This window comes from Mustela nivalis (assembly GCF_964662115.1).
Source record: "Mustela nivalis genome assembly, chromosome: 9".
Lineage (NCBI taxonomy): Eukaryota > Metazoa > Chordata > Mammalia > Carnivora > Mustelidae > Mustela > Mustela nivalis.
Genome location: NC_139028.1, coordinates 49,088,167 through 49,112,375, shown reverse-complemented (window position 1 = coordinate 49,112,375; position 24,209 = coordinate 49,088,167). Strand labels below are relative to the sequence as shown.

The 24,209-nt window shown below is 37.5% G+C and overlaps 1 protein-coding gene across 1 annotated transcript in view; it reads left to right on the top strand.

Annotated features, from left to right (window-relative positions):
• The window catches only part of TYR (tyrosinase), a 100,195-nt gene that overhangs the window by 69,476 nt on the left and 6,510 nt on the right, over positions 1-24,209 (top strand). Inside the window, exon 4 of the mRNA XM_082684398.1 lies at positions 21,031-21,212. Coding sequence (XP_082540524.1) covers positions 21,031-21,212 — 182 coding nt within the window. The remainder of the gene's footprint in view (positions 1-21,030; positions 21,213-24,209) is intronic.

The window sequence follows — 24,209 nt, the reverse complement described above, 5'->3', positions numbered from 1 at the left end:
GTTTGTTTGCCTTTGCCACTTCTATTTAGCATCATACTGAAGGTTTCAGCCAGGGCCATTAGGTAAGAAAAAGAATAAAAATTGTCCAAATTGGAAAGGAAGTAAAACCATCTCTAGGTGCAGATGACATGGTCTTAAATAAAGAAAACCCTAAAGAATCTACCCCCCCCACACACACACACCAAAAGTGGGGGTAAAGTAATGAAAGTTTCTCAAATTTGCAGGATATAAAATCAATATATAAAAATATATTTTATCTCGGGGCACCTGGGTGGCTCAGTCAGTTAAACATATGGCTCAATTTCTGCCTAGGTCATGATCTCAGAATCCTGAGATTAAGCCCTGCATCACTGGGCTCTGTGCTCAATGGGGGATCTGTTTCTCTCCTTCTCCCTCTCTCTTTGTTCCTCCCCGTGCCTTCTCTCTCTCTCTCTCTCTCTCTCTCTCTCAAAAATAAGTATGTAAATAAATAAATAAATCTTTTTTAGAAGATTGTATTGCTATAACTAGCAATAAGCAGTCTGAAAATGAGAAGTAAAAGAGTCATGATTCAAATGCCAGAGGGTTTTATGCTAAGTGAAGTAAGTCAGATAAAGACAAATGCCATTTGATTTCACCTATATGGGGAATCTATAAAACAAAACAAATGAACAAACAAATAAAAAAAAACAAAAGCAGACTCCAAAATACAGAGACCAAACTGGTGGTTACCAGAGGGAAGGGGGTTGGTAGGAGGGCTGGGCTAAGCAGGTAAAAGGGTTTAGGAGGTTAAAACTTCCAGTTATAGGGGCACCTGGGTGGCTCAGTGGGTTAAGCTGCTGCCTTCGGCTCAGGTCATGATCTCAGGGTCCTGGGATCGAGTCCCGCATCGGGCTCTCTGCTCAGCAGGGAGCCTGCTTCCTCCTCTCTCTCTCTCTGCCTGCGTCTCTGCCTACTTGTGATCTCTGTCAAATAAATAAATAAAATCTTTAAAAAAAAAAAAAAAAAAAAAAAAACTTCCAGTTATAAAATAGGAAAGTTTCTTGAATAAATGCTTCTTTATTCATTCATTTATTCATTTATTTTGGTATGACCTCATGAAACTTTCTGGGAATTTTAAATTGTTGGGGTTGTTTTTCATGATTTTCATGAGTTATGTTTGATTAGTGAACCAGGTCCACAGAGAGCTTCTTGCACTGCCCCTCAAGAATTGGAGATCCAGGGGCACGTGGGTGGCTCAGTGGGTTAAACCTCTGCCTTCAGCTCAGATCATGATCTCAGGGTCCTGGGATCAAGCCCCACATTGGGCTCTCTGCTCAGCAGGGAGCCTGCTTACCCTTCTCTCTCTCTGCCTGCCTCTCTGCCTACTTGTGTTCTCTCTCTGTCAAATAAATAAATAAAATCTTTTTAAAAAAATAAGGTAATCAAATCTCTGAGAAACTCTTGTATTTTTAAATTATTATATCTAGTAATAATTTCTTAATAGCTAGAGATTTTCAAGTGTTTTGGACACAAAGAGAAACTATAAAGCCTCACTGACATAGACAAGCTCAACTTTCAGAAGGAAACAAGGAAATCCTAAGAACACAGGACATGAAAGATAAATGGCATTACTAATCCTCCCTGTCTAGGAGTGTATAGGCAGTTGAAGGAAAGGCTTCAAACAGGACATTCATTCCTCTGCTTTTGGAAAGAAGAGAGAGGGATTGTCAGCTGGGACCAAAGAAGAGTTCGCAAATATGGCTGCCATGTCCATCCTGTCCTTCAGAATTTCTCTCTCCCTGGCACACGGTTATGGATTGAAATGATCTCCATGGCTCCATTTCCCTTGAAGTTCCCTAAGAGCATCCTTCTCATTTCATGAATTTTACTCCTAATCACTTGGGGGGAAACAGGTAATAAGTAATAACAATTTGGGACATTTGTAGAGATTCCAAAGTTCTCACTGTCATAAACTCTTTGGTTTATATCCCTACCTTATCTCAAGATGGTCTGTATTTGCTCCTTTCGTCTTCTACCTTGTTAGTCATTGTTTTCAGAAGGGGTCTCTAATGTCTCTTCTCTCAAGAGATCATTCCTTAGCACAGGAATGATCCTTTCCTTTGTGTTCACTCTCTTCCCATTACAAAGACCCAACACAAACAGAATAATAGATTTCTCCTTTGCCTAAAGTGGCAATTTATATTTTTTATAAGGTTGGGTGACACTCAGAATCAGTAGTCTTTGCAAGAAATACATTTGTCACAAACCATGACAGACTCTTGACTCTGGGAAACAAACTGAGGGCTACTGGAGGGAAGTTGGTGGGGGGATGGGGTAACTGAGTGATGGACATTAAGTAGGGCATGTGATGTGATAAGTGCTGGGTGTTATAAGGAACTGATGAATCACTGAGCCTACATCAAAAACGAATGATGTGCTATATGTTGGCTAATTGAATTTAAATAAATTTTTAAAAAAGAAATGTATTTGTCAATTGGAATAGAAGACTAGAGGAATAGAAAAGAGAATTCGAAATTGTGGTAAAGATATTTGGCAACAGAAAAAAATAAAATGGGTTAGATGGGTCTATAACAACTACTTTAGAGAAATAGGCACAGAAAATCTTTTTTTTTTTTTTTCAGCCCTTGATCTATCTTTTCATGAGCTCCTTCCTTCTAGCAGTCGGAATCATTGGTTGTGATTAAGATGTCGGGTTGTCAACGCCAGTTGAATTTGCTTTCTGAAGGATGTTTTACATTATCTTCTTTGTTCATTAGGCTAGACTTGCACACAATATAATTTTTCTCATCTAAATTTCCAATGATATTGCTATTATTGCTTCATAAATTATTTGTGTATTTGTGTTCCATATGTTTCTATAATTATACATCATAAATATTCTTGGGCATGCATAAGATATTTGCTGTTCACTGGAAAGAAGCATTTGAGCTCATATTGAATTTTTCTTCTGCCAGATGGCATTCCTGGTGTTCAAACATTTGTGACCTTCTTTGCTTTCTTGTTTCATTTATAGACATTAACTTTGGTTTTTCTTACAGTGTTAGTATAGGACCTAGTTACTTAGCTACCTCATATGTGTTGTCAGTCCCTTGCCTCTCCTCTCTAACAACAACAACAACAAGAAATCCTTCCTAGGCAACACTTTCTCATATATCTTCTCATGCACAACTTTTTGTAATTTCATTCACCTTTTCAAGTGACAGCAGTGACTCTGATTACATCTGGAAAAATTCAAATGCCTTATGCTGACACCCATAGATTTTTGCTATTTTGCCCCAATCTGTCCATTTTTCCTCACTATTCCTTTTATCCATTTGCACCATATGAACATATTCTTTTTTTTTTTTTTTCATTGCATGTCCTGGAAAAGAGACAGAAGGAGATATGCAGGCCAAGTATAGTATTCATGAGTTGGCACCTGTTATATTAGTGATCCAAGATAAAGAATGAGATTCATAGTGATTTTTATTAAGGAGGGCTCCTAGAACCTACAAGGAAAATAAAAGATTCTATTTCATGCCAGATTGGTGAAAACTGATTAATGGAATTAGAGCCTTTGTGCAACCAATAATGCAAGGCTCTTTAGGCTAGGAGATAGGCTGTTACGTGAAGAAATAATTCCATAACTTCTCTGAATTTCTTTCGAATGATACCAATTCTTTGTGAGGCTGAAAGCATTAGAGGTACATCTGAAGGGCCAGATGCCAAAATGGTAGTAATATCCTTTTGTCTGGAGAAAAGAGCTTTCAGTACAAATAAAGGAGTTCTCCATCTGTGCGGGTAATAGATGTGTGGTGAACTCTGCTATAACACTCAGAAGCAGGTAAAATCAATCACGATTGGGGAAAAGTAGTAAGACTGCTAACATCACATCGAAAGTTGATCCCTAGGGCCTACAGACATGGTATTAAAAGCCCAATTTAGAGAGAACATTGGAAACCACAGTGTGTCATCTGGTGTTCATGATAACAATGCCAGGTCAGTGAAACGGTGGTTATATGAAGTACGCACACCTTGATCTTGTTTTACTGTTCTTGCCATCAGTGATGACTTTTACTGCATGATACCTAAAGACAGCTTTCCACATTAGATACAGGTCCTAGAGCCTTGGCTAAAGTAAAAATACTATATATATATATATATATATATATATATATATATATATATATATATCTAAGGTATAAGTAGTTTTTCTCCCTAAAAGTTGCTTAAGGGAAGGACTCTCATTTGAGACATTTTATCTTGCACTTTACCATACACTTCCCATACTTGCCTATGTAGGTAGATACTCAATAACTATCTGTTAAATGTGTTTTTAAAAATATGTATGTATATAATACATTCTCCTTCCCATGGGACAGATTCTAGACTAGTTACTTATCAAATATTTATTGGGTGCCAAGAGCTTACAGGTGCTACTTTACTTTTTACAGAAATAGCAGTGAGTGGAGTAAGCTTTCATTTCTCATACAACATGCCACTGGTTTTTCTACTCACAAGCTCTTTCACAATATTTTTCTTTTTCTGGCTAAATGAGAAAATGGGCAAATCATGCACGCTCGCTCTGTTTACAAAACACGCAGTTGGAAGCACTTGTTATCACGGGAAGTGCCCAGCGCAGCAAACCAGAGTTTGATTTCTGCTGTTCCATTTATTAACTAAATGAATTGAAGGAAGTCATTTAGACTCCTATTTTGGTCTGTTTGTTCAGTCTCTGTGTGTGTTTTCACGCAAACACTGCAGTGAGGTGATACTTTGCCAAGGCTAAGGACAGGTACTGCGGTGAGATGCCCTGGTTTTGAATCCCTATTTTGCCACCTTCCACTATACCAGCTGTGTAACCTTGAGCATGAGTCTTACCCTCTTTGGGCTTCAGTTTTCCCATGTGTGAAACATGGATAATCAAACACTCCCCACGGGACTGTTTGGTGACTTAAATGAGTTCCTACGTGAGTGCTTTCAGCAGCATCTGGCATGTAGTGTTGCATAAGCTCACTGCTACTAATATCTCTCTTGCAGTACTGTTGGAGAAATAATAGAATGGATATCAAAATCCCCAGCATAGTACCACATATCTAACTGCTTAATAAATGGGAATGATTACCGAACTAATTGTCACTATTTTAGGAAGTTCGGAAGCATCACTATAGTGAGGAATAGTAGGAAGCAATGGAGAAGTTTATGTTAAATGAAGAGAAATTTTGTAAGGAATGGGGGCAGCATAGCTGTTTTAAGAAAAGTCTTATTTATCTGCATACGTAGAAGTTGTTTTATCATTATTGGTCTACTGATACATCATAATCTCCAGTAGATGGAAATTGTATGTGTTGGTTTATTATTACTTAATATAGTATATAACGGTACAAATAGCAACTGTAATCATATTTCTGAAATTCAAATTCAATCATGGTCGCTCCTTATCTAAAGTACTTAGGTGGCAAATTAACTCTCAGGATCAATCCAGACTACATCCCCCTTCCCCTGTGCTGTGTATAGACCTTTCACAATCTGACCCTTCTCAACTTTCTGGTCTCACTCCCTATTAATCCCGCACCACTCTACATTCTACTCCCACACACCAAAAAAAAGTTTTCAGTTTTCAATTACATCGTTGTCCAGGCTCCCTGTGGATTGCTAGTTTGAATGCGAATCCTCCAGGGTAATCTACTCCTCAGTTTAAATACCATCCCTGCTGTGAAAAGCTTTCCTTGACTCCCAATAATTAGTTGCTCCTGTTGCAGCCTCATAGGATTTATACACATGCTTCCAAGAGCATCATGAACCTTGCTTTGATATTTTATGTATCTTTTTATCACAAAATTGAGTAAAGATCCATGAGGATAAGAATCATTCTGACCTGTCCATTGATTTTGACATGAAGTGGGTATAAGAATATGTAATGAATAAGTGGGCAATTTAATGAAGGGTGCAAGGGAAGCTGTATTATCACCATTTCCCTGGGAAGAACACTAAGAATCTGGAGGTCACTCAGTAATATCTATTGAAATCCTGATGAAAAGCTTGCCCCATTTACAAAAAACGTTGTCTGTGAAGGCTGGCCCTTATGGTTATTCTCATGGACTGCTCTGAGCAGATGTGGTCTGTGAGTGCAGCCGGACTCACTTGAGTGTAACTTCTGCCTAACACAATGATTCTCGGTCCTGAATGCACATTAGAGCCCCACAGGGAACATGGCAGCTTGCTTTTACTCCTCTTTCAAAACAACTCATGGCAGGGTGTCTTGCCACCTAATGACACCCCTAAGTGTTTATGGAAAAGGAAAAATACAACTCTGAAACTGCTTTTCATAGACTTCTAGGTTTTTGGTTCTTTTGGGTTCATTTTCACTGACATTTCAGTTCTTATCCTAAAATTCCTTGAAGTTTCATCATTAGCTTAAGTTATTTTAATCTGGTTTTCATTCCTTTACCCATTCCCCAAACACTTGTCTGCCTTTCCCTAACTAAGCTAAGAATTCGTAGAGCATATATTTAAAATTATAGTCAAATGAGGTGGGCCCTGGATGAATTTTTTAGCGTGGAACAGGTTTATTATTTGCAGTTATTCATCCCTTACAATCTATGCTCTTAAAGTGTCCATTTCTTTTAAATAAGTTACTTTTCAGTAAAATTTCCAAATATTCCATAAATGAGTTCTATCATTAGGCAGGTGTGTGAAGAAAAGGAACTTCAGGGAACTGTTCATTTCAAACCCAGAGAGAGGCTCCAAGTTTTTGCAGGGGTCTCAGGATAAATAAGTTATGTATCTATTGTCTGGTTATTCCCTTTGGGTCCTCATATTCAGCTGTTGATTCATTTAATTATACAGTCATTAAACATGGTTATGTCAATTCCTTGCTTAAAACCCTCCAAAATCTTCTCATACATTTCCAAGTAATTTTCAGACTGAGGCAGTATTGATGGCTAGGGACCTAATCAATACAGATATTAGTAAGATGTCAGAACTAGAGTTCAGAATGACAATTATCAAGGTGCTGGGCTCAAAAAAAGCATGGAAGATACTAGATAATCCCTTTTTGGAGAAATAAAATCCATTTCTGGATAAATAAAAGAACTAAAATCTAACTAAGTTGAAATTTAAGAAGCTATAAATGAGGTGCAATAAAAAATGGAGAGTCTTACTAGAATAAATGAGGCAGAAAAGAGAATCAGTGATATAGAAGACCAAATTATGGAGAATAAAGAAACTGAGAAAGAGAGAGTTAAACAACTACTGGACCATGAAGGGAGAATTCGAAAGATAAGTGATACCATAAGACGAAACAATATTAGAATAATTGGAATCCAAGAAGAAGAAGAAAGAGAGAGGGGGACAGAATGTATACTGGTGCAAAGTATAACAGAGAACTTCCCTAATTTGAGGAAGGGAACAAGCATCAAAATCCAGGAAGCACAGAGAACTCACCTCAAAATCAATAAAAATAGATCAACACCCTGTCATCTAGTAGTAAAACTTACAAGTCTCGGTAATAAAAAGACAATCCTAAAAGTAGCTTGGGACAGAGGTCTGTAACATACCATGGTAAAAGTATTAGATTGACAGCAGACCTATCTTCAGAGACCTGCCAGAACTGAAAGGACTGGAATGATATGTTCAGAGCACTAAACAAGAAAAATATGCAGCCAAGAATACTATATCCAGCTAGGCTGCCACTGAAAATAGAAGGAGAGATAAAAAGCTTCCAGGACAAAAACTAAAAGTATTCGCAAAAAATAAACCAGCCCTATAGGAAATATTGAAAGTGGTCCTCTAAGCAAAGAGAGCCTAAAAGTAACAGACCAGAAAGGAACAGAGACAATATACAGTAACAGTCACCTTATAGGCAATACAATGGCACTAAATTCATATCTTTCCATAGTTACCTGAATGTAAATGGGCTAAATTCCCCACCAAAAGACACAGGGTATCAGAATGGATAAATTGATATGTTGTCTGTAAGAAACTTGTTTTAGACCCAAAACACCTCCAGATTTAAAGTGAGGTGGTGGAAAACAATTTACCATGCTAATGGATGCCAAATAATTTTCAAACTTCTTACCTTTCTTAATATGGAAAAAGACCCTATATAGTTTTGGTTTAGTCCTATATATCCACATACATCCTTCTTTCCAGCCCTTTGAACTGCTCGCTGGACCCCAAAAGCATACCTCCATTTCTTCATGCTTGGGCTTTATTCTTTCCTAGACTGCCTTTTCCCATTTATTACTTTGCTCAGACTTGTGTTATTCATTTTTCAAGAGTTGGTTATGAGTGTCACCTAAAATAGGGTGTCTTACTCAACACCAGCATGACGGTTAATTTTATATGTCAACTTAGCTAGGCCATGGTACCCAGACATTTGGTCAAACATTATTCTAGATGTTTCTGTGAAGGTGTTTTTAAAGATGCTATTAATATTTCAATTGGTAGAATTTGACTAAAGCAGATTACCCTCCATAATGTGGGTAGATCTCATTTAATCAGCTGAAGCTCTTCATAGGAAAAAAATGAACCTCCCCAAGTGAGAATGAATCATGCTAGCAGACTGCTTTTGGATTTTAACTGTGTGTCTTGCCTTGGTCTGCAGTCTGCCTGCCTATTCAGCAGATTTTGGATTTGCCAAGTTCTACAATCATATGAGACTCTCTCTCTCTGGCTTTCTCTGTTACTTTCTCTTCCTCTCTCTATATTTTTCTCTGTGTGTCTCTCTGCAAGCACAGAAACATGCATATACCCCACTGGTCCTGTTTTTCAGGGGAACTCTAATACATTACCCATGCCCTTCTGAATCAGATGCTATCTCTTCATTCTTTGTTCTCCTAAGATATTAATGGCCCTTCTTCTCCCATGGAACTCATACCATACCAAGCTGAGTGACTCATCACATGGCAGCTCTCCTGAGGATGAGACAGTTCTCTGTTTGACTTTATATTCCCAGCACCTAGCCCAGTGGTTATTACATGCTAGGCACTGTCCTAACTGTCGTGGGTCAGTGAATAGCACTATCTACAGAGATATCCAACTCAAAGCCATCAGCATCTCTTAGATTCTTCTTTTTCTCAGTTCTTTTTTCTAACCACTAAATGATATCTTAATGTATTTAATTCACATACTCTTTGAGAATTTCGTAAAAATTTGTGTGCTCTCCCAAAAAAACTATACAACTTCCACTAAATTTCACATATCTTCAAAGTACATGAACCCAGCTCACTTGTTGTATATGCAGTAAGAGTGACATTTAGTGAACCATGATCAATAAGACAACATCATTGCTCTCAGCGAGCATACACTATTAGAATGACACATAATCAGATGATTACACCATAACAAATGCAATAATCAGAGGAGAGGAACAGTAACTTTGATTGATATTTTCATAGACTTGGCATTTCATCTAAGGAAGGAACAGAAGGTATGGTAGAAAATAAATTTTAAGGAAACCCTATGAAAGGAAAATTCAAAAACAAGGTAATTGTAGTTTTAATATAACAATACTTATCCTATTCTGTACATTATTCTAGGTAGTTTTACATATATTAACACATTTAATACTTAGAAGAATTGCTTTAGGTAAGTACTATGATGTGTTACTTTTGCTAGGGCTACCATAACATAGTACTGCAGACTAGGTGAATTTGTTCCCCCTACTAGACCAGAATTTTGACTGGCTGGCTGTTGGTATCCCAGGCAATGGGTCTCAAAGCGATGTGATGATCACTTCTGTATTGGCTTCCAGAAAGATGAAACCTGAGAAAATTAATCCTCGATTCTCTTATCTTTTCATTGTCTCACTACTCTCATAGCTTCACTTATTAACAGGCTGATGGCTTCTCCATTTATATTTCTGGAGTAAATCTTGCTCTAAACTCCAGACCCAAATATCTAGCTCCACACCTGACATTCCCATTGGGATAGTTCTACAGTATCTTCAAGCATACAACACATCAAAAATCAGAATATTAATATCCTTTCCTCATGTCACCCTTCCTCTCCAGTTTTTGGGGGAATAAAAATATTTTATTCTACAGTATAAGCCAGAAAAACTGAGGAAGCAAGGTCTAGGCAAAAAGATTGTGTGTGACTTCTTCATTCCTTGCTCCCTGTAAGGTATAGTAAAGGATCCCTTACCTTCAGCCCCACTCCACAGTGCAATCTGGCAATCCTTTAAAAATGATTATCATATCAATTCTTTAAAAATTACCAACTACCACCCCAGAGACAGTGACTCCATGTTGCTCTTCGGAAAAATACAAATATTTCTCACATGTCTTGTGCTGCACTTCATGCTTGGGGTCCCACTTACCTCTCTAGCCTGATCTTAAACTATTTTGTCCCTGCTCTCCATTAACCCATCAGTCATTTAGTTCCTTGGACTTGCTATGTACTTCTCATCAAATGCCCTTTGCAAATTCTGAGTCTTCAGAAATGTTCTTTCACCATTTATCTAAATGTGCCTTCTTCAGCTCTGGGTTTAACACACTATCAGAGACTTTTCAAGAGGCTGCAGATGAAATGAAGTCTCCCCATCACATCTTCTTACCATGTTGCTTTCTTGCACAGTATTTGCCAGTTTGAAATTACTGGTTAGTATCTGTCTCTACCCCTAGACTCTAAGTACCCCAAGGACAGGAAATTTCACCAAAGGTAACTTGGGAAACATTCCCTTGCACAGAGACAGTTTGTTATAGATGCTCAGAATGTACATATTCATCTGTCTCTAAAATAGATGAATAAATGAACACTTGTTCTGTTATACAGGGGTATGTTACTTTTTTGTTGTGGTGGTGGTGGAGGTAGAGAAAATCAGTTCCTAAATATCCACCTACATCAAGGCTTTCTTGTTAGTTGTTCTTTAAAAATAATAATAATAATAATAAACTTATTGAAGAATAGTTTTCTAGTTACAAAAATGTTACCGAGAGAACCAAGTTCCCATATACCCCAGCTCTAATTTCCCCTATTATTAATGTCTTAACATTAGTATGGAACATTTGTCACAGTTATTGAAATAATATGGATCTATTATTAACCAAAGCTCAGACTTTGTTAAGATTACTTAGTAGTTATTTAACATCTTTTGCAGGATCCCAAGCAGGACACCACATTACATATAATCATAATGTCCCTTAGGCTCTTCTTGGCTGTGACAGGTTTTCAGACTTCCCTTGTTTTGGATGTCCTTGACAGTTTTGAGGAATACTGCTCAGATTTTTGTAGGACTCCCTATTGGGATTTGCCTGGTGTTTCTCTCATGTTTAAACTGGAGTTATGTGTTTTGGGTAGGAAGATGACAGAGGGAAGCACCATTCTCTTCATATCATATTAAGGCTGAGGGCTATCAACATAACATAAGATTATTTTTTTCCTTTTTTTAAAATTTATTTTTTATTTATTTTCAGCATAACAGTATTCATTATTTTTGCACCACACCCAGTGCTCCATGCAATCTGCGCCCTCTATAATACCCACTACCTAGTACCCCAACCTCCCACTCCCCACCCCTTCAAAACCCTCAGATTGTTTTTCAGAGTCCATAGTCTCTCATGATTCACCTCCCCTTCCAATTTCCCCCAAATCCCTTCTCCTCTCTAACTCCCCATGTCCTCTATGCTATTTGTTATGCTCCACAAATAAGTGAAACCATATGATAATTGACTCTCTCTGCTTGACTTATTTCACTCAGCAGAATCTCTTCCAGTCCCGTCCATGTTGCTACAAAAGTTGGGTATTCATCCTTTCTGATGGAAGCATAATACTCCATAGTGTATATGGACCACATCTTCCTTATCCATTTGTCCCTTGAAGGGCATCTTAATTCTTTCCACAGTTTGGCGACCGTGGTCATTGTTGCTATAAACATTGGGGTACAGATGGCCCTTCTTTTCACTACATCTGTATCTTTGGGGTAAATACCCAGTAGTGCAATGGCAGGGTCATAGGGAAGTTCTATTTTTAATTTCTTGAGCAATCTTCACACTGTTCTCCAAAGAGGCTGCACCAACTTGCATTCCCACCAACAGTGTAAGAGGGATCCCCTTTCTCCACATCCCCTCCAACACATGTTGTTTCCTGTCTTGCTAATTTTGGCAAGATAGGGTGATATCTCAATGTGGTTTTAATTTGAATCTCCATGAAGGCTAGTGATGATGAACAGTTTTTCATGTGTCTGATAGCCATTTATATGTCTTCATTGGAGAAGTGTCTGTTCATATCTTCTGCCCATTTTTTGATATGATTGTCTGTTTTGTGTGTGTTGAGTTTGAGGAGTTCTTTATAGATCCTGGATATCAACCTTTTGTCTGTACTGTCATTTGCAAATATCTTCTCCCATTCCATGGGTTGCCTCTTTGTTTTCTCGACTGTTTCCTTTGCTATGCAGAAGCTTTTGATTTTTTTTAAAGATTTTTTATTTATTTATTTGACAGAGAGAGATGACAAGCAGGCAGAGAGGCAGGCAGAGAGGGAGAGGAGGTAGCAGGCTCCCTGCTGAGCAGAGAGCCTGATGCGGGGCTCGATCCCAGGACCGTGGGATCATGACCTGAGCCGAAGGCAGCGGCTTAACCCACTGAGCCACACAGGCGCCCCGAAGCTTTTGATTTTGATGAAGTCCCAAAAGTTTATTTTCGCTTTTGTTTCCTTTGCCTTTGGAGACATATCTTGAAAGAAGTTGCTGTGGCTGATACCGAAGAGGTTACTGCCTATGTTCTCCTCTAGGATTCTGATGGATTCCTGTCTCACGTTGAGCTCTTTTATCCATTTTGAGTTTATCTTTGTGTACGGTGTAAGAGAATGGTCGAGTTTCATTCTTCTACATATAGCTGCCCAGGTTTCCCAGCAACATTTATTGAAGAGACTGTCTTTTTTCCACTGTATATGTTTTCCTGTTTTGTCAAAAAATTATTTGCCCATAGAGTTGAGGGTCCATATCTGGGCTCTCTACTCTGTTCCACTGGTCTATGTGTCTGTTTTTATGCTAGTACCATGCTGTCTTGGTGATCACAGCTTTGTAGTAAAGCTTGAAATCAGGTAGCGTGATGCCCCTAGTTTTATTTTTTTCAACATTTCCTTAGCGATTCGGGGTCTCTTCTGATTCCATACAAATTTTTGGATTATTTGTTCCAGTTCTTTGAAGAATACCAGTGGAATTTTGATCAGAATGGCATTAAAAGTATAGATTGCTCTAGGCAGTATAGACATTTTAACAATGTTTGTTCTTCTGAGCCAAGAGCATGGAATGGTCTTTCGTCTCTTTGTGTCTTCTTCAATTTCATTCATGAGTGTTCTGTAGTTCCTCGAATACACATCCTTTACCTCTTTGGTTAGGTGTAACCTGGTTATTCCCAGGTATCTTATGGTTCTTGGTGCTATAGTAAATGGAATCAATTCTCTAATTTCCCTTTGTGTATTTTCATTGTTAGCGTATAAGAAAGCCACTGATTTCTGTACATTGACTTTGTATCCTGCCACATTGCTGAATTGCTGTATGAGTTCTAGTAGTTTGGGGGTGGAGTCTTGGGTTTTCCATAAAAAGAATCATGTCATCTGCTAAGAGAGAGAGTTTGACTTCTTCATTGCCAATTTGGGTACATTTTATTTCTCTTTGTTGTCTGATTGCTGTTGCTAGGACTTCTAATACTATGTTGAACAAGAGTGGTGAGAGTGGGCATCCTTGTCGTGGTCCTAATCTCACGGGAAGGATGCAAGCTTTTTCCCATTGAGGATTATATTTGCTGTGGGTCTTTCATAAATAGATTTGATGAAGTTCAGGAATGTTCCCTCTATCCCTATACTTTGAAGCGTTTTAATCAGGAACGGATGCTGGATTTTGTCAAATGCTTTTTCTGCATTGATTGAGAGGACCATGTGGTTCTTCTCTCTTCTCATATTAGTTTGTTCTATCATATTGATTGATTTGTGAATGTTGAACCATCCTTGTAGCCCAGGGATGAATCCCTCCTGGTCATGGTGGATAATGTTTTTAATGTGCTGTTGGATCCTGTTTGCTAGAATCTTGTTGAGAATCTTAGCATCCATATTCATCAGTGATATTGGTCTGAAATTCTCCTTTTTGGTAGGGTCTTTGCCTGGTTTGGGGATCAGGGTAATGCTGGCTTCATAGAAAGAATCTGGAAGTTTTCCTTCTGCTTCAATTTTTTGAAACAGCTTCAGGAGAATAGGTGTTATTTCTTCTATGAAAGTTTGGTTGAATTCCCCAGGGAATCCATCAGGTCCTGGGCTCTTGTTTTTTGGGAGGTTTTTGATCACTGTTTCAATCTTGTTACTAGATATTGGTCTATTCAGGTTGTCAATTTTTTCCTGGTTCAATTTTGGGAGTTTATAGTTTTGCAGGAATGCATCCATTTCATCTAGGTTGCTTAGCTTATTGGCATATAACTGTTGATAATAACTTCTGATGATTGTTTCTACTTCTTTGGTGTTCGTTGTGATCTCTCCCTTTTCATTCATAATTTTATGAATTTGGGCTTTCTCTCTTTTCTTTTGGATTAGTGTGGCCAATGGATTATCGATCTTATTGATTCTTTCAAAAAACCAGCTTCTAGTTTCATTGATACGTTCTACTGTATCTCTGGTTTCTACCTCATTGATCTCAGCTCTAATCTTGATCATTTCCCTTCTTATGTGTGGAGTTGGTTTGATTTGTTGTTGATTCTCCAGTTCTTTAAGGTGTAGAGACAGCTGGTATGTTCTGGATTTTTCAATTTTTTTGAGAGAGGCTTGGATGGCTATGTATTTCCCCCTTAGGACCGCCTTGTCTGTACCCCATAGGTTTTTGGACCGAAGTGTCTTCATTCTCATTGGTTTCCATGAATTTTTTCAGTTCTTCTTTGATCTCCTGGTTGATCCAAGCATTCTTAAGCAAGGTGGTCTTTAGCTTCCAGGTGTTTGAGTTCCTTCGGAACTTTTCCTTGTGATTGAGCTCCAGCTTCAAAGCATTGTGATCTGAGAATATGCAGGGAATAATATCAGTCTTTTGGTTGAGTCCTGATTTGTGACCCAGTATGTGGTCTATTCTGGAGAAGGTTCCATGTGCACTTGAGAAGAATGAGTATTCTGTTGTTTTAGGGTGGAATGTTCTGTATATATCTATGAGGTCCATCTGGTCCAATGTGTCATTTAATTCTCTTGTTTCTTTATTGACTTTCTGCTTTAATAATCTATTTCTGAGAGAGGCGTGTTAAGATCTCCTACTATTAATGTATTCATATCAATATTATTCTTTATCATGATTAACAGTTTTCTTATGTAATTGGCTACTCCCATATTGGGGGCATAGATATTTACAATTGTTAGTTCATTTTGGTGGATATAACATAAGATTATTGATGTTAACCTTCATCACCTGGCAGAGATGGGTTTGGTCAGTTTTCTCAAACTGTTAGATGACTCCACTGCTCCTCCCTAATACTCTTTGGAAGGAAGTCACTATGTGCAGAGTTATATACCACCTGCACTAAGTATTTGGAGTATCTACATAATTATTTAAAATTCTGCATGGCAGACTTATGTATTCCCCTCATTTATTTATTTATTCATTACTTTATATCAGCGAGGACTCCTCTATATTTTACATTTTAGGTGATAATCTACTACTACTTTATTTATTCTGTGGCTCAGATTGTTCCAGCTTTGGCCATAGGGAGTGGTTTCAGTGGGTACCTCCGGGTCCTTTTATTGGAGAATATTTCTTCTGCTTTGTTCACTTTTTCTTCTTCTTCTGTTATTCCAATTACACGTATGTTACCCTCTTTTGAAATTATCCCACAGTTCTTGATTTATTTTTCCCCATTCTTTCTTCCTTGCATTCTGGTTTGGGAAGCTTCTATCTCCAAGCTTACTCATTCTTTTCTAAGCTGTGTCAACTGTTGAGCCTATCAATGGCATTATTCATTTCTGCTACAGTGTTTTTGATTTCCAGCATTTCCTCTGAGTCTTTCTTAGAGCCTTTCTACCAATCTGCTTCACTGCCCATCTGCTCTTGCATGTCATTTACTTTTTCTGTGAGAGCCCTTAACATATTATTCACAAATATTTAAATTGCCTGTCTGATAATTCCAATATCTATCACATATCTGAATTAGTGTTTACTTTGCTTTGATTGCTTTGTCTCTTCAGACTGTCTTTTTCTTGGCTTTTGGCATGCCATGTGATTTGTTCTTTAAAATCAGATATATTTTATTGAGTAGTAGGAACTGAGGTAGCTAGGCCTTTAATGTAAGATTTATGTTAATTGGCAAGAAGTTGGGCTGTGTTTAGTGATTTTTGTAGCTATAGGTGCTGGAGGCTTCAAATTTTCCTAGGTCTGTCTTAGTCTTCACTCTTGGCTTTGGGCTTTCTTGTATACTAGTCTTCGGACTGTCTGCCTTGTAGCTCTTTTTTTTTTTTTTTTAGATTTTATTTATTTGACAGAGAAAGAGAGAGATGGAGGTAGAGTTAGCATGGGCAGGGGGAGGGGCAGAGAGAGAGAGGAAGAAACAGCTGAGCTAAGGAGCTCCATGTGGGACTTGATCCCAGGACCCCGGGATCATGACCTGAGCCAAAGGTAGGTGTTTAACGACTGAGCCACCCAGATACCCTATCTTGTAGCTCTTTCACTTGTAATCCCTATCATTATACTGGAGTTCTTTTGATATCAAGGTGGGGTGTGTGTGTGTGTCCTAAAATATTAAATTTCAGTCTTTTACTTGGCCAATGTCTTGGGGCTGTGACCTTCATGACTGTTTCTTCAATTGTATAGCTTTTTTTTTTTTTTTTTCCCTCTCCCTCCTACATGTTTGGTTACAGCAGTCCCAATTTGTTTCCTTGAAGTTCTGATCAAAGTGCCCTATGCTTTATTTTCTCTTAAGTGAAACAGAAAATCTGGAATCCCCTTCCCCTAGTTGGGATAAGACTCTGGAAGTTTATTTCCTCTGAATGAAAGAGGTTTGTTATGGAGAAGTCTGGGGACTTACTTCATAACGGTCTCTCTCTCCCTCCCAGGAGAGGATTTTTCACCAGTCTTCATCATGAAAACCTGGTAGAGTTCCTGGAGTTAAAATACCCAAATGCTTGGGAGTTCCCCTTACACTATGGCTCCCAGGAGTTTCTCACTACCACTGTTAGGCCATACTCAATCTCCAACCATTCATCAAAATGTTCACGTATCTCTACCGGTTTATGGATACAGCTGCTTCTCTTCCTGGTGAGCAAGTCTCAGCTGTGTTCCCCTGGATGCACTTATCTCTGCAGTTCTGAGGGGGGTAGGTGAGCCTTTGTCCTATGACCTCATTCTCTCATGATCCAAGAAAAGTTGTTGATTTTCCATTTGTCTAGCCTTTTCTTGCTGTAAGGATGAGAGTGTCCAGAATTCTTATATATCAGACTTGAAACCAGATGTCTTGCATTACTTTTATATATAAAACACATTCCTTCCTATTTGCATCTGCAATCATCTTTACATTTTCCTAATTCCAGAAAACTGTCTAGATATAGCTTATATAAATCTTTGGTAATAAGTTCTTGCCAAAATGTCAGTGTGATTATTTAAGTTAAGCATCAGTATTCTAATGTGAGTCATTTTAGACATGGTTTGATGAAATTAACTGAGGATGAGAACCACCAATAAAGAATTTAATCAAGATTAATACCTTCATTTTAAAAGGTTGATAAGGTGGGTGAGCACATTAACGGTTTTATCCATTAAATCTTTTGGTGCTAAGAATTGATGTCCTTGTCTTATCTAGGTAAAGAATTTTTGTTTCTTGGCAGAAAAAAAGATTATTTATAAGTTGAACTACAGTAGTAATTTTTCTCAATTGACAGAAGGCACAATTTTTGCCTCAAACCCTTATCTGGTAGCTTGTTTAGAAACAGTAGGCTGTGTCTAAATCAAAGTTTGGTAGAGGTGGGGTAGGAGATTAATTCTATCAGAGAGCCTCCTTCTCATTTAAAAAAATTAGATTTGTCAGTTGAAAAGCTGGTAAACATTGTTTAAGCATGTTTAAATATTTTTAAAACATTAAATATTACATAATACAAATAAAATAGCCTTTAAAACATTATCTACAATACAATTCTCTTTTTGTTAAAATATATGTAGTGTTATTATGCATATTTTATAAACTAGATGGAACAGAAATATGAAATGATTACATGAATTCTTCTCTCATTTCTGCTCACTTGCATTTTCTGGATTGCATGTAATAAACAAGTAATGCTTTATCAAAAGAAAAAACCTGGGGCACCTGGGTGGCTCAGCCGTTAAGTGTCTGCCTTTGGCTCAGGTCATGATCCCAGGGTCCTGGGATTGAGCTCCACATTGGGCTCTCTGCTCAGCCGGAGGCCTGCTTCTCCCTCTCCCACTCCCCCTGCTTGTGTTCCCTCTCTCTCTTTCTCTCAGTCAAATAAATAAATAAAATCTTTAAAAAAGAAAGAAAGAAAGAAAGAGAGAAAGAAAGAAAGAAGAAAGAACCTACAGAAGTTAAAACAAAAAAGCTAATTAATAAAACTTTAGGACCTGAATAGAATGTAGGGTTTGTTTGTTAGGCCAGTTACTAAGGCACGCACAGAAAAACCAAACTTTTTGAATCTTCTTTCTCACTCCTGCTGGTCAGAATCATAACCCTTCTTAAAAAGACCCTGCTCAAAGGGGTACCTGGGTGGCTCAGTCAGTTAAGCATCCAACTCATGATCTCACGGTTGTGAGATCGAGATCGAGCTTTGCATTGGGCTTTGCACTGGGCATGGTGTCTCCTAAAGATTCTCTCTCTCCCTCTCCCTCTGCTCCTCACCCCTTCCACCACGGCTTATATTCTCCCTCTAAAATTTTTAAAAAATAAATTTTTACCTAATTAAAAAGAAGAAGAAGAACCATGTCAAATATACATGGCTTTGGCTTTTCTATAACAGTATGTCTCTTCTGTCTTGCCACTTGTAACATTCTTCCAGGATAACATTAGTAGTGAGGAGTGGGGAATGTGGATGATGACTGTTTCCACTTAGATTTGTCAAGTACTTAAATATACACCTTACTTATATTATACTAATTAATCCAGAAATATTCCCACTTCATAGGTGAGGAAAAGGAAAATCGAACAGGTTAAGAAATTTTACAAACATCCTTTGTCACAACCCATGGAACTCAGGGTTTTATGCAAGCTTGTGCTTCTCCAAAATTTGGCATATAATAAAAACTCAATAAATATATTTAATAATTGAGCTACTTAGAATTTATGGACCACAGTTTCAGGATTTAGCAGTGGCCTTCTGATCCTGCAATTAATTCACAATTAAAAGCCCATTTTTGGGGATAAAAGCCAATTTTCTGGGAAACAAACTGTGGGTTACAAAAGGGAGTGGGGTAACCACATAATGTTGCAATGAGCACTGGGTGTTATACGCAACTAATGAATCGTTGAACACTACGTCAAAAACTAATGATGTACTATATGCTGGCTAACTGAAAAAATCAAGTAAGTAAATAAATAAATAAATGAATAAATGTCAACTTTAAGCACGATGGGTTTTTGAAGTCCAGATTCTCTAAGCAAAGAGACTTGTTCTCCATCACGGAAAACATGATCACCATGCTGCCATCTAGCATCGTTGTTATCTCCTTTATTGTACTTCATAATGCTTTTTCAAATTTGTTTGTTTGTTTGAAGCTTTATCTCTTTCCTTTACAGGCACCATCGCTTGGGCTATGCATGTACGTTTTATCTCCTGGAATACATTTTATAGCAGAGTAACAATATTTATTAGCACTTTCACAAATATTAGCACATTGGATAATCCCTTTGGAAATAAGACAGATACTATTGCTTTCATTTAAGGATGAGGAGGCTAGATCTCCAAGAATTTCAGTGATTTGCTTACAGTCATACCCAGAGCTAGGCCCAAGGGGAGTTCTCTGACCTCAGATCTATGTTAAATGTTTTATATATATATATATACACACAGACATACACACATATATGTATGATGTATCTATATCATATAACCTCTGTTATATGACCTGATAATACAAAATCTTTTTCTTTCTCACATTTTTAGTGACACAATATAAATTCTCCTATAGTTTGAGTATTCTTAATCGTTTTTGTCCCTTAATTGTTTACCTTTTGTTCCAGTCAGAATTTTTAATTGCATTCAACAGATACTAACTCTGGCTAATTAACAGAAAAAGTCTTTACTAAAAGGATACTGAATAGGTCAGGGAATCATGGAGAATGAGGTTCAGAAACAGGTGGGGACAAGGGAGTAAGAGGGTAACAACCATGAAATCTGCTAAAACCATGCTATAAAACACTGGATATTTCCTTGATGTTCTTCCAGTCTTGCAACCCCCCATAAGTTATTGCAACTGTTTTTGCCCACGACCAGAATAGTTTTCCATTATTCTTGTTTCTGTGTGTCACTATATCTGTTTCAAAGGCTTCATGGGTATATCTGACTGACTGAGAATTGATCGTATGGCCATACTCTAGTTTCAGGGGAAGTTGGAAAACCAGTCCAAGTATATTTAGTCTCCATTTTTGGAGGAGAGCTCTTTCTTTCCCCAAGTTTCATTAAGCATACTCATCACAAAACATGGCAAGTTGGTTGAAATAATTGAAAATTCCCTACTGTGATCCCCCAAATGACCAAATTCCAGAACTGATTCTAACTTAGTTTTATGTGTTCTTTCTTTGGGCTAACTTTCTTTGAGACAAGAAACATATTTAATTTACAATTTCAACCCTGCTGTCACTCAACCAATAATTATCCTTGCTTTGAAGCTTTCTGAAAGGTTTAAACTTGTCACGTAGGTTCAGTTACCTAAGAATACCCTTTCCAATGTTATCCTCTCACATTTCTTTCAAATGACTGAGCTTCATCAGGGCCTGACAGTATGAGCTAGTGCTTTACAAAATATTTTCAAAGCATGAAAAATGTATCTGGGATTTTTCCATGTCTTGGGGTTTTAAGATATGCCTTATTATTTTACTCCAAGAATTCTAAATATTTTATAAATAACATGTTTCTGAGTCTGAATAATCCTTTCCTCTACAGTATTTTTGAACAGTGGCTCCGAAGGCACCATCCTCTTCAAGAAGTTTATCCAGAAGCCAATGCACCCATTGGACACAACCGGGAATCCTACATGGTTCCTTTTATACCTCTCTACAGGAATGGTGATTTTTTTATTTCATCCAGAGATCTGGGCTATGATTATAGCAACCTACAGGAATCAGGTAAAGTTTAATTTTTTTCATATGAATTAGTGAATCTAGTGTGACATGCTTCTTTTGAGAAAGTACCTAGCCTTACGTGTTTATAATGTTATCCCCAAAGCCTTTAAATTGGGAAGGCACATTACAACACTTAATTTTTCACTAATTTATTATTACATGAACTAAGATGCAAGGATCTTTAAATTCACATCCAATCTGCTTAATATAGGGCATTTTGTATATGGCAACCATGAAAAGAACGCTAGAATTAAAATCAGAAAAAAAAAAAAAAGGCGAGTTTAAGGCATGACTATCAGCTGACCATTAAGTGACCTTGGAAATTTTGCTTCAACCCCATGAATCTCGGTTTTTTAACCGAAAATATTGGGATCAGAATAGCGCAAAGAGATACTGTGACAGCTTTTTAAAGACCTTATTTATTTATTTGAGAGCGAGAGAGAAAATGAGCTGGGGAGTGCCAGATGGAGAGGGAGAGGCAGGCTCCCTGCTGAGCTGGGATCCTGACGCAGAGCTTGATCCCAGAAACCTGGGATTATGACCTGAGCTGAAGGCAAATGCTTAACCAACTGATCCACCTAGGCGCATCAAGATATTGTTATAATTAAATGAATATGATATATTAAAGTGTCCAAGATGGTGTGGTACAAGATAGACATCCAGCAGGTTTAGAGTTATCTTTGGGAACTTTCTCCTAGGGTTACCAAGAAACTATTATGATAATTGTTATGACTATAATTAAAGTAATAACATAAAACTCTAAGATTATAATTATATCCAGGCTTTAAATAACCTTCCTGAGTAGAAATATGTCAATATCTTAATAAATGAGGAACAGTTAACAATGCCTTCCCCCACCCAAGAGCTTGCTACATGCAGATCTTATACATGTGTAATTAATAAATCATATGTTAGATAAGTATTATTATCTCCAGGAATAGGTGAGGACACTAATACTATGAGAATTTAAGTGATTTTCCCAATAGCAGACACCAGTATATAGAGGAGCCAGATATCAGTACCACAAAGCCCTCTCTTCAAATCACTACATCATTCTTCTACTCTAACACAAGAGAGTCAACAACCAAAACCAGTAAAACAACATATGGCTTGTAGGTAAGAGGTATTCAGTAAACATTGACATTTCATTAAATTCATTGATAATTCATGGGCGCCTGGGTGGCTCAGTGGGTTAAGCCGCTGCCTTCGGCTCAGGTCATGATCTCAGCGTCCTGGGATCGAGTCCCACATCGGGCTCTCTGCTCGGCAGGGAGCCTGCTTCCCTTCCTCTCTCTCTACCTGCCTCTCTGTCTACTTGTGATTTCTCTCTGTCAAATAAATAAATAAAATCTTAAAAAAAAAAAAAATTCATTGATAATTCATAAAAAGGATAAGTCATAAAAACAAGAGAAGTAAATTAAACCAATTAATGACATTTACTAACTTCTAACCCTCATACTAGATTTTAAAGACAAAAATGACTGACATAGTTCCAAACCTCAAGCAGCTCCAAGTTCAGTGTGGAAGCAGGACAATTGTGCAAGAAAGTACAAAACATCAGGCTGTGTTTAATGCAGCAAGAGTCATAAACAAAAATCTGAAAGGAGCACTGGGGAGAAAGCAATAACTTCTGAATAATCCAGCCTAGAAAGACCAGACCTTGAAGAATGAGCAGGCAAGTAGCAGATAGAAAAGAGCAGAGAAGATTCTAAACAAAAAGAATATCAAGAAAAATAGAGGTGGAAAGTGTACAGTGTAATTATGCAATGCTAAGTTCTCCTATTGGAGTAGTAGAAGTAATGGAAAATTTCCCTGAGGAGAGAAATGGAGTCCCATTATAATAACTAACACATATTGAGTATTTTTGATGTGAATGAAACTCCTTTAGGAATGCCCTGTGCCTTATTTTCTTTAATCTTCATAAATATTATATGAATGAGGCACTATTATTTCTTTTTTCCTTTTTTAGGTGAGAAAACAGAGGCTTAAAGAATGCAAATAAGGTGTCCTGGGCCATCAAGAATTTGAACTGCAGAACCACAGTGTAGGGCCAACAAGAGAACCTGTATTTTGTCAAATTTTACCTGCCCTTTGGGGGACCCTTAGCTGAACAAATATGGGTTTCATTAACTTGTTTTGTTTTATCTGAAAATCATAGCCAGTGGAAGGAATACTAAAATGGCTAGCATTTGATATCAGTTTTTTTGAAAACCTTGAGATCACTGAGAACAGGGGATTTTGCAAAGTGCCGTCATATTGTAAGGGGAGTCAAAAAAGTGGTAGTCTCAAGTAACATGTTTCCCCTTCTGAAAGGGAGGGAAAGGATCAAATTGGGAATGGCTTTTCAGAGATTTACCACTTAGGATTTTATGATTTCCAAAACATGCCAAAATCTTTCATGGGCATAGCTTTTAAACATATTGTTCCTTCTGGCTGAATTCTGACCCTGTTTATCCATTTGTCAAACTCTCAGATAGTAAATCATCTTATGCATATATATAGCCATGTTTAATCACTCCTTACTAGTTACGTAGTAATTTTTTATATTTAAAATTTCCCCTGTCCATCATGACTATAGTCCCACAAGATTAGACTTGACATTCTACAAGCTTCTCTAGTTTAAGTATCAAATGACATCCAGTATCTTTGGGTGAATCAGTTTGAGTACATGTGATCTTGACCATGAAGTGTGGTATCACTTAACCAATATAAATAAAGCTTATTATTAATATATCACCCCCTTTTAATATCCAGGTCATTTTTAGATATGTATTTTTAACATATTTCAAGTCTTCTATCATGCTATGTATTTTCTAGGTGGTATTATGATTTATTTATTCTTTCTACATACATGTGTTTAGTAACCACCTAACCAAGCATTGTCTTAGAATGGATACAGTGGTAAACAACATAGTCTATCTTCACAGGGTTTGCACTGTAATGGTAGATAACCCAACTATGTACCTAATGACTTCTTTGTTTAGGGACATACCTACCTCT